General features: G+C 41.7%; 1 protein-coding gene across 1 annotated transcript; it reads right to left on the bottom strand.

The window, feature by feature from the left end:
- Positions 1-2,766: 2,766 nt before the first annotated feature.
- Positions 2,767-11,535, bottom strand: syt8 (synaptotagmin VIII). The gene is made up of 8 exons (XM_062420698.1): positions 11,316-11,535; positions 8,105-8,277; positions 7,237-7,332; positions 6,243-6,410; positions 5,853-6,020; positions 5,082-5,199; positions 3,980-4,113; positions 2,767-3,003 (listed from the first exon to the last, which is right to left on the bottom strand). The coding sequence occupies exons 1-8, from the start codon at positions 11,533-11,535 to the stop codon at positions 2,767-2,769; spliced, it is 1,314 nt and encodes a 437-aa protein (XP_062276682.1).
- Positions 11,536-12,034: the final 499 nt, after the last annotated feature.

Here is a 12,034-nt window from a genome sequence, read left to right as displayed (position 1 = left end):
CCCTCATTCTTTCCTTCCCGTCCTTCCTTCCTTCCTCCCTTCCTTCTTTCCTCCCTACCTCCCTCTCTCTTTCTTTCCTCCCCATTACCTCCCTACCTTCCTTCCTTCCTTCCTTCCAAAACAGTCGCCCCCTGGTGGCCTTTTGATAGAATGCACTTTTAACTTACTTCCTCGTTGGCCTCATTTCAGAGGACCGGAAGTCCCCGCCTGAAATTAACCAATCAGAGCAGAGTGGGCTCATCAGGAGGGGGGGGGGGGGCTCTTAAAGAGACAGGAGCTAAAACGGCCTGTTTCAGACAGAGGCTGAACTGAGCGGCTGCATAAAGGACCAGTAGAAGATAAATAAGGAGTTTATAACTGTAAACCGTACAAATGTGTTCTAGTAGAGCCTCAGAGTTAAAACATATGTCTTGAAATCTGCAGAATATGTTCCCTTTAACATGTTTACATTTCGCATGTAACATACAAGTTGGCCTAAACCTTGATAAGCTTCAGCTGCTTGATAACGAGTTAATTATCAGAAACAGGTGTGTTAGAGTGGAGAGAAACCTAAAACATGCAGGGCAGCAGCTCTACAGGAGCAGGTTGGAGATAACTGCTCTAAACTCTCCTGAGGTTGTTAACCACATGTCTTACTGTGATTAACCTTCGTGTCGTCCTCCCCGTCTGTTTTGACTGTTCCTTCTTTCCTCCCTTCCTTCCTTTCGTCTGTCCTTCCTCCCTCCCTCCCTCCTTCTTTCCTCCCTCCCTCCATCCCTCCTTCTTTCCTTCCCACCTTCCTTCCTTCCTCCCTCCTTTCCTTCCCTCCTTCCTTCCTCCCTTCCTCCCTTCCTCCCTTCCTCCCTCCCTCCCTCCCTCCCTACTTCCCTCCCTCCTTCTTTCCTTCCCTCCTCCCTTCCCTCCCTTCCTTCTTTCCTCTCTCCCTCCTTCTTTCCTTCCCTCCTTCCTTCCTTCCTTCCTCCTTCTTTCCTTCCCTCCTTCCTTCCTTTCCTTCCTCTCCTGTCTCCTGTTAAAGTGAAAAATTGAGCTCACATTTCAGCATCAGGTGCTGACAGAGTCTAAACTAGAACCCGCCCCTCAGTTCTCTCCTGGCTTGTGAGTGCAGAGCTCAGGGACCAGTTAATGAAAATGAGTTTGATCTCTGGAGGCCTGAAGCAGCAGGAAGAAAAACACCTGCTGAACTCAGCTTGATTGATATCTGTTCTTGTTTTAAACCCTCATCTATCTGGGGAAAGAGGAGCGAACACTTGAGCTCTCTGTTGAAACAAGCAGTGAACACAACTCTGACATATATCATCAGCTTTTAAGTATATGTTTAACTTATTTCCTCATCCAGCAGTTACTGATCAACATTATCATTCATTAGGAGACGTGGTTCTGTCAACCTGCTGAATGTAAAGTCCAATATTAGCTCTGTGTTTACTCTCTACCAACTCCTGAGGGAAATGTCTGGCGCTTTAGCTGCTAAATGCTCCACTATGTTCACCAGCTAGTCTCCTACAGTATAGACACTGTATGATAATAATGGACGTAGTAGCCACGATGACGTCACCCGTGGTTTGTGGACTCCTATTTTGAAGCCTTGACTTTGACATTTTGACCGAAGTGATGAGAAGTGACCATAGTTGGATGAGAGTGTGGAGCTGAGTCCAACTACAGCTCCTCATGCACCACCATGGTAGAGACCTGTCAATCACAAGGTAGCAACGCCCTAAATCCTACGCTGCTTTATCATCTATTTTACTCTAAATGGAGCCATCATTTACTAAATGAACATCATGCTGTGTTGAAGAAGACTTGAAACTACCCATTGAGTTTATTAGGAAACTCTTTAATGAGGTAATAAATGAAGTAGACTAATTTTCTCAATCAGACTTATTCTTTTTGAGCCAGTGTAGTCGCCCCCTGCTGGTCATTAGAGAGAATGCAGCTTTAAGTCACTTTCACATTGGCTTCACTCTTTACACCTGCTTGGTCTACAGATAACTGTGTCTGTTTGCTGTTTGGTGCTGAGCAGGTAGTGTACAGTGGCTTCTTTCTTTTTTTTACAGCTTTATCTCTGAAAATGACGCTATGAGAGCGCTGAGAGTGAACCAAAACAGTAAAGTTGCAGCCGGACAGCTAAACAATGAGCTGAAACTCAACTATAAAGCTCCGTAAAGCTGCAGAGTTGCTGATAATTCTCTGTAGATTAATCATAGCTGTTTTAACTGTGCTTTCAAAACATGTAAAAGCTATTATCAGCTGAACATGTGACCCCACAAAACTGAAACATCATCCATCATCACCTCGTTCCTGAACAGAATTATTGCAGAGACACTGGACATTTTTCCAGGATAGTTCAGTTAAATTAGTTTGTTCTGTGACTTTTCCACAGATCAAAACCTTCACTACAATATTTAATGATTTCCAGGTCGTGGATTTGTTTACTGGTTGTCAAATCTGCTGCTCACCTGGACTCAAAACACTTAAAAAATGTAATTCAAATCAGAAGAAAGAGACTATTTTTCAAAAGGTTTGAGGGTTGACATCTGTTTTGAGGTAAGATACAGTTCATACAGGAAGAATGAATGCAAGTACGAATGTTTGAAAGTAAAATATGATTTATCACTTTATGATTTGATACCAAAATATAATAGTTAATCTTTCATATAAAATACAAAGAAATCAATCAGATAAATGAAATAAACAGTATTTAAAATCTCCTCATACTCGATTTGTCTCTTTGAAATGATTTCGACATGGACGACCGCTGCATGTTTCCCATCAGAAGGGCAGTTTATCGTAGAGGGGGATTTTGTTTTTTAGCGACAGGGTGGAGTTGACCTGCTGGGCCGACAACAGGTTGTGCCACTGAGCGACCGGCCGCCGCGGGTTGGCCAACATGTCGGCCCAGTGCCTCAGCTGGTTCCCCGAGGCGTCGCAGCCCAGGAAGATCTTCCCCATGGCGTCGTTGCGGGTCATGGCGTCGTGGTCCCACACGGAGATCACCAGGTTCATCCTCTGAGGACGAGCAGGTGGAGCAGAGTAGAGGGTGGGGAGGTTAATTAAAGGGTCATTTCACTTACATTTACATTTTTGAAACAACTAAATATTTTTAAAATATTTCTTATTAGAGCTACAGTAGAACAGTAGATATGCCAGGCCAGTTTATATAATGTAGAAACAGTGTCTTCATCACATTTGGCGCTTTTCCACTATACAGTTCTAGCTTTACTCGGCTCGGCTTGACTCGGTTTGGTACCAGGAACAACCTTTTCCATTACTATAGTACCTACTCAACGTGGGTGGGGTTGTCATAGCAACGGCTGCATTAAACTGCTGTGACTTCGTTTTCTACGCGACACAAACACATAAACAATGGAGGACATGGAGGCGATGGTGTACTTGCTGCTGTATGAGGCTTTCTGTCTTCCTTCCTTCCTTCCTTCCTTCCTTCCTTCCTTCCTTCCTTCCTTCCTGCTGCTGTATGAGGCTTTCTGTCTCACACAAAGCAAGAGAAGAGAAACTAATCTCTGTAACGCTGTTGTTGGTATTTAAAAATGCCGGGTTTGATTCTTGTGTGGGACGGCTCATGACTCTTCCAGTAAAGACTCTCTGACCTATCAGTGGCCGGCAGTCTGGTGATGTCACATTTAGTATCGGCTCGGCTCGCTTGGAACCTCGGCAGAGCAGATACTAAAAAAGCAGCAGGTACCAGGTACTATCACTGATGGAGACGCAACAAAAACCTGAGTCGAGTCGAGTCGTGCTAGAACCGTATAGTGGAAAAGCACCAATTGTTTGTTCCCCAGAGAACACTGATAAGTTTATTTTTACAATGTAAAATGTCTCATTCACTACATGTTAGTCACAGTTCTGCAAAAATTATCAAATTTAAGAAATCCTCATCAAAAATTCTTGATTATGTTACATGTTTAAGTAATACTCGAAAATCCTGCATCTGCCCGGCTCTGTTTTCTTCTCTGGTGAAACTCACCTGGATTTGGTCAAACGTCACGTCGAAGGTGAAGGATTCGTTGTAATAAGGGTTCAACGTTTTCTTTTTAATGGACGTCTTCTTTTTCTTCCACTTCCTCTTGTCCAAAGCCAACTGCACCTTCACATAAGGATCTGCAAACACCAAAAGGAATAAAATGATCAAGGTGTTCAGCGCCTGTATGTTTCTGTTAGAGTTTGATTGACACATCAGCCTGATGATCAAATTCAATCTCATTACAGATGTGTCATGTACTGTGCATCATGTGAAGTATCTCAATTGCATAGATTACGTTTATTTATACACTATAAAATGTCTGACTAACATTGGAAGAAGAAACACAATGACAAGAAATACGAATGTTGTTCTTTCTTGTCTACTTTGACAGCGTGTTTAGAGTTAAATGCAGCTATCTATCATCTACTATCTACCACTTCTCTCTGCTCAATCTCACAGTAAACTAAATGTCAGGGAGCCGCTGTAGAAACAGAAATGGTATACTGTTTCTTCTTTGCTGGTTTTCTTTCCTCTGCACATGCCCACTAGGAGGAGTGGTTTTAGAGAGTGAGAACTAATGGATCTGAAGTGCAGGTATGTTTACATGCTGTTTAATGTGCTGTGGCTGAGCAGCTAATTTGATACCTAGAAAGCTAAATGACGTTAGCGGTGCACGTTTCCCCATTGATTGTTTGTTTGGTGCCTCCTTCAACAAGCTAAGGTGCAGGACAAGATGTGTGTTCATGATTATAAGTTAGATAAGAAGGACATTTTAGCAGGAATGCTAAAGTGGTTTGTTATTCAGAGTCTATGGCTGTTGTGTGTCAGGATGCGGTCAGGCTCAGTGTGACCTATGATCGATCGCTACATTATCGCTTTATGTAAAGGTCTCTAACTACGTAGGCAGATAACAGACTGATATTTCATTAAATTAATGCTAAACTATCATGAAGACTTACAGAGCACTGTGCTGTAAAGATTTCAGTTGGACTTATACAAACAAAAACAATCTCAAACCATGACAATCAGACTTCAACATGGTGTCTCCTCCATCAGAGCAGAGGTATAAAACATGTTTGGTTCAGAAGTTTTGGTTCAGTCTGACCTGAGGTTCCTCCAATGTCCATCCTCTTTAGGTTTTTGGCCTCCAGGATCACCACAGTCAGTTTGCTGGCAGTGGGAACGTAACGCAGAGAGAAACAGATCTCCCCCAGGTTCTCATCCTGTGATGTACAAACGTGGCAGCAGACACAAAAAGCTGTATTATAAATCAGCACAAAATTCAACACAAATGTTCACTGCATATTTCAAGCAACGACAACAACCCCCTTTTGTGTGACAAAAGTTTGAAGTTCAGATTCACACCTAAACACCCGTCCATCAACTTTCACTTGCATTATGAAACATAGATGTTACTATATTCTATTTTAGTGTAATTTGTTTCTGCTTCCTCAGATCGGCTTCCTTTTTAGTGAAGGAGTCACTAAAAAGGGGGGTCGTAACCAATGATGATGAATTTAGAGGTCTGAACCAGGCGGGGAGTTCCAGTCCTCTGCAATGAGGCCAACGCGGAAGTAACTTAAAACTGCATTCTATCAAAAGGCCACCAGGGGGCGACCGTTTTGGTGTCAAAAGGACTTCCGTCTCTATACAAGTCAATGGAGAATTCACCAACTTCTCACTTGATTTCTAACCTCAGTAAACGTTTTCAAAATGTACCTGACATTTTCAAGATGGCGCTGCTCAGATCCGATACTATTGGCCTCCGAGCAGCAATCCACAAACCAATGGGTGATGTCACGGATGTTACGTCCATTTTATATACAGTCTATGGTCGTAACAGTAGACCAGTGAGAAAAAGTAGTAGTAGAAAAACCTCAAACTTGGCGGGCTCGCCAAGGTCCTGCCACTCCTCGATGACGTGGTTCCAGTCAACGTTGGCGAGCTGAAGCCGGAGCTCGCCGATGATGTCGTGTTTGGAAAATCTGTTGAAGTCGTACACCTGCATCACCACCGTCGACTTCATGAGAGTAGACTTGGATATCTGGGGAAAGAAAATTACATCACATCTGTAGCATTGAGTTTAGCTTCATAAAAGGGTCAGTTCGCCTAAAAATGTGCCAATATATCATCATGGAGACAAAGCTTAAGTGTGGCAAGTCAACAAAAACTAATAGCAACGATCACATCAGTCTCTGCAGAGTAGTTCTGTGTAAGGCATTGTTAATTTCTCAAAGAACTTCAGGACAAGATAACAAGCTCCTACCGGGAAGTTGAACTGTTCATTGAAGACGGGGTTCAGTGTGTGTCTGAACACTTTGGTCTCACAGGTTTTGCTTTTGTCTGGACAGACGTAGACTTTGACGTACGGGTCGGAGCCTCCTCCCAGGTCCATCGCCTTCAGGTTGGTGGCTTGTTTGATCCCCACATTGAGCTGTGAACAGAGAGTTAAGACCAAAGTGATGTCTTCACACTGCTTTTTTTTGTCTGACCAACAGTCTGAAACTTCAATTTTCAGGCATGAAAGGCTGTAATTGTCAAATGATTGTTGACTTTTCTTGAGCAATGACTTTTGATTGAGCAGTTAATTGATTATAATAGTTAGATATATAATAGTTGCAACTAGGGCAGCAACAAACAATTATTTTCATTATTGATTAATCTGTCAATTATTATCTGTGATGAATCGATTAGTTGTAAAATGTCAGGAAATGGTGAAAACGTTAATCACTGTTTACCAAAGCCCAACATGACGTCCTCAAATGTCTTTTTTTGTCTACAACCCAAATATATTCAAATCGCTGTCATACAGGACTAAAGAAACCAGGAAATATTCACATTTAAGAAGCTGAAACCAGAGAATTCACTCAAAACGATTTATCAATTCTCAAAATAGTTGGGGATTAATTTAATAGTTGGCAACTAATTGATTAATAACTGCAGTTCTTAATCAGATTGACTATAAAACGTCAAACAGTAAGAAGCACTTTTTTCTAGTTACTAAGAGTTCATTGTGAAATTCAGTTTATGAACATGTACAACACAGAAAAGCTTCAGATCTTTGAAAAGGTGCAACCTGCAAATGACAAGTATTCAATTATCAAAATATTTGCAGATTAATTTTCTGTCGATCAACAAATCATATCACAAAACGATTGATTGATTATCAAAATAGTTGGCCGTTAACTTAATAGTCTGCAGCAGATCGATGCATTACTGTGAGTTAACACAGAGGAGCAGCACTTCACAGGTTTACTCACCTGAGACTGAGCAGTCTCATAGTCCAGAGAGTAGAGCAGCTTTCCTCTCTGTTGATGGGTCGAACCGTAATCCACATCCGACACATCAGGCTGGACCTGTCACAGGAAACATCACACACACACTTCTGGTTAGATATGTCAGGCAAAAAGGGAAGTCGAACCAAGATTTATGTGACACTTTTAAAATTGATCAGAGAAACTTAGCAACCTCAGTTTATAATTAAGCACCTTTGAAACACTCAGAAGCTCATTTAACCTTTGTGTCGTCCTACAGGGTCAAATTGACCACGTCTGTTTTGACTGTTTCTTCTTTCCTCCCTTCCTTCTTTCCCTCCTTCCTTTCCTTCCTTCCTCCCTTCCTTCTTTCCTCTGACCTTCCTCTTTTCCTTTCTCCCTCCATCCTTCCTTGTTTCCTCCCTCCCTCCTACCTTCCTTCCTTACTTCCTCCTTTCCTTCCTTCCTTCTTCCTCCCTTCCTTCCTCCTTTCCTTCCTTCTTTCTTCCTCCCTCCTTTCCTTCCTTCCTTCCCTCCTTCCCTTCCTTCTTCCTTCCTTCCATCCTTCCTTCCTCCCTTCCATCTTTCCTTTCTCCCTTCCAGCCTTCCTCCCTCCCATCCTTCCTTCCTCCCTTCCTTGACTCGAGGACAACAGGAGGGTTAAAGGAACTTAAACCGCTGTTTTGTAGTTTTAGGGTTAGGTTGAGGCTTTAAATAATCCCATTCAGGTTTGCATGTATATTGTCTATTCTTTGTCATTTTTTGTGTACATTTTAACTTCTGCAAACTAAACTAACCTCTGTGGTCGCATGTTGTTTTAATTTGTTTTAACTACAGAAATAAAAAACTTGTAGATGTGTAAAAAGTGACTCACCAGAGACGAGGAGGTTTTTCCGTTCAAGGTCTTCAGATTGATGTTCTCGTCCTTCTTCTTCTGCCGCTTCTTCTTCTTCCCCCTGCAGCAGCACTTGATGCAGATACACAGTAAGCAGAGGAGAATCAGCAGGACGCCGGCCACAAACAAGGTGTAGACCGCCCATCGAGGCACTGCGGGACACAAAAAAACAGGCAGCCATGTAGTTAGTTGTGTGATTGACTCTGTCGTGCATATACAATGAATTAATTAATTTCTATTTTCATGTCATATAATTAAAAAATGATCAACCCTGCATGGGATTACGTGACATGAAACACTACAACATGTTAACAGCAAGTTCCAGCAGTCGTTATTCATCTTCCACATAGAAATAAATCATCAAACCACAGACTGTGTATAGCTTTTTTTAATTTTTAGTTTGGGCAAAACACAATACATTTCAGTTTTTAGCAATTTTCAGCTCACATAACTGACAAAGCTGATCCTGTTCTTCAATACCAGCAAATGTAATGGTACTATATCACATCTCATTCGGGCACACAGATATTTTCCATTTAGGCAATTTCATATAATTGTCAGTCAGTAGTGTAATGGGAATTCTTATTATTAATTTTCTCTGATAAAAATGACATGTGTCATATGATTAGGTGTATGTGTGTGTCATAGTCTGTTGATTGAGTGAACATCATGTATGTTAAAATCTACTGACTAACCATTGCCCTGATTGTACACACATTATAACGTTACTATTGTGCTTACATTGTTCTGATGGTAGAACAAGATCATCCTTTTACAAGATAAAGTATTGTATATAATCTGACAACTTCCTCTGCTCTGGGCTCATTCATGCCATCTCACACTTGAGACAGCATGAGTCCATCTGCAGACGACTGAATAAACTCTCAGAAAGACAACGAACGACTTTGTGCTTCTTGATATAAAATTGCCAGAACAGTAGTTAACTATTTTTTCAATTAAACTACATGTTCTAAGATTGGCTGGTCTAGTAATAGGCTTATTTCAAATCTCTTTTACTTTAAACTGGTTAAAAACACCATCTGTTAACTAACATCTACTGTTTCTTTGAAAGTGTACGCTTCCTCACACCCTGCTTTATAAAAATAAGGTGTGTCAGTTCCCGTATATATTTGTCCTATATGAGTCTACCAGTGCCAGTATAAGTTCTTACATAACATATGGCCTCCAGGAAATGTGCTGGGCTTTGACTGAAGTCAAGTGTGGCCCAATCGCAATGTCCACAATCACTGAGTAATCGTCTTTGAGGTGTGTTTCTTGGTAAGAGGTGAAAGGGCTTAGGGTTGTCCCACTGTCAAATCGCCAAGTGTATGATTGCTGTCTTTGAGCCCTTTATGCACACTTTCTCTTAGTTACCCTACAGTTCATAGTGTTGTGAAGTTAAATACGGGGAAGCCCAGAAGCAATAATATACCATCTTGAGGGATTGGGCAATGGGGTCTTTTTCACGACCAAGTACGCCAAGTGACTCAGGAGTACAAACTTCTGAGGACGGGAGGAGGCAGTACGGTCATTCCCTAACCCTAACCCTACCAATTGGAACAGCAGTGTAGTTAATACATTTATATGTATATAATTGTGGTGATATCAGTACATATAGAGTCTGGAGCCAGCACTGCTCTGTCCAGGAAAATCATGAAGCTTCATTTTACATTCAAATAAACTAATGTGGCAACTTCAAGTGTTAGATTTCATCAATGAGACGAACATTTGTCTTCCAAAAGGAATTATATCATATATCAAAATGCTGCAGAGAAATGAGAGCCAGCTGTAAATTACCAAAGTGCTGCATAGATCATGTTCTGGGGATGATGACATGTTGACCTGCCGATCATCTCAGCGGTCGGTCTGTTAGCAGCTGAGATGACTGGCTGGTCTCACCCAGTCAGCAGACGAAACATGAACAAAATATTAAAACTGACAAAAAGTAAAAAAGTGACATATTAACAGTTACAGCAGCTTTCCGCCTTGCTCAAAATCTCCATCATCACTGTCAGTTGGTGCAAATTGCATCCTGAGATACTTGGCTGCTCCAAGCTTCGGTCCATCAATGCTGTAACTTCATCACTCAGTCACTCCAACACATCTTCATAATTGAACAACAGTATAGGTCTAAAAACCCAACCTTGTTGCTTTTACATGAGGACCTCCAGGTGTACAGCAAAAATCACAGCAGCTTTTAGCCTGGCTCAAAATCTCCATCATCACTAACAGTTGGTGCAAAATGCATCCCGAGATGGCTGTCCCAAGCTTCGGCTGATCAATGTTGTAACTTCATCACTCAGTCACTCAGTCAGTGCATCACATCCTCATAACTGAACAACAGCATAGGTCTAAAGCTCAGCTGGCAAAAAACAACCTTTTTACATTTACAAAAGGACCTCTGGATCAACCCACAGGACCGTAATTTAACCATCATTTTAAAAACTGTTACAAATCACTGTTAAAAAAATAATGATATTTGATGATGTGATAACTCTGTGGTTAAGGTCTGGTTAGGGTAAGGCACAAAAATCACTTGATTAGGTTCAGGGAAAGACTGTAGTTTGGGTTAACCCTCCTGTTGTCCTCCTGGGTCAAATTGACCCCATCTCTTTTGACTGTTCCTTCTTTCCTTCCTTCCTCCTTCTTTCTTTGCTCCCTCCTCCTTCCATACTTCTTTCCTCACTTCCTCACTTCCTACCTTCCTTCATTACTTCCTTCCTCCTTTCCTCCCTCCCTCCTTACTCCTTTTCATGTCCTTCCTTCCGTCCTTCTTTCTTTCCTTCCTTCCTTCCTTCCTTCCTTCCGTCCTTCCTCCTGTCCCTCCTTCCACCTTTCCTTCCTCCCTTCCTTCTTTCCTCACTTCTTTCCTTCCTTCCTTCTCTCCTTACTTCCTTCCTATTTTCCTCCCTCCCTCCCTCCTTACTCCTTTCTTCCTTCCTTCCTTACTCCTGTCCTTACTTGACCTGAGGACAACAGGAGGGTTAAAATGACCACTTGAAATGTGATTTACACACTACGATTCAGCACCAATTCATCCCACAATCTGACACAGATCAGCAAAGATTTTATAAGACCCATCTTCCACCATGTGTCATGCAATAAACTTACATCATGGTTGTTATCAGTCTAAAGGTGCCTGTAATGGTGTAAAGGAGGCTTTAGGAGAAGCTGCAGTTTGGTGACTTACAGGGAATTTTGTTCAGCAGGTCGTTAAAGAAGTCGGTTATGGCAACCACAGCCGGGTTGACGGTGGTGTTAGTGTGGCTGGTGGAGAAGAAGGTGGTGAGGTGCAGGGGTGCATGGGTGCTGTTAGCCCCTGGAGGTGATGAATGTTTGGTATACATGACGAGGAGGTTGAAGAGAAGAGATCTGGAAGCAAGAGAAGTTATTTTAGGTTTAGTGGTCATGGTAGATTTTACTCAAACTCTGTGAGATGAGTTGAAGTTGATTTTTGGGGGCAGAACAATTCAAACCAAGCACATTGAGCTACATTATCATCCATTGGAGTAGTGTTTGTGTCCATCTGATTTTGGGAACAAAAGATATGAAACATATTTGTTGATGACCAAAACTAGACCAAAAAAAATAACATTTGAAAACTGAAACTATGTGAAAATCTTCAAAATAAAAATAAAACAATGATGTGAAGGATGGATAAATAAACTAATTGTTTAATGCAAAGTCTCATTCAACAACCTGCATGCATCTGCTTCTGGTTATTAAAACCAGGCGGGGAGTTCCGGTCCTCTGAAATGAGGCCAACGCGGGAGTAACTTAAAACTGCATTCTATCAAAAGGCCACCAGGGGGCGACGGTTTTGGTGTCAAAAGGACTTCCGTCTCTATACAAGTCAATGGAGAATTCACCAACTTCTCACTTGATTTCTAACCTCAGTAAACGTTTTCA

Source organism: Scomber scombrus, chromosome 6 (assembly GCF_963691925.1).
Source record: "Scomber scombrus chromosome 6, fScoSco1.1, whole genome shotgun sequence".
Lineage (NCBI taxonomy): Eukaryota > Metazoa > Chordata > Actinopteri > Scombriformes > Scombridae > Scomber > Scomber scombrus.
Note: the sequence above shows the minus strand (reverse complement) of the source record. Positions and strands in the feature narration are given on the sequence as shown.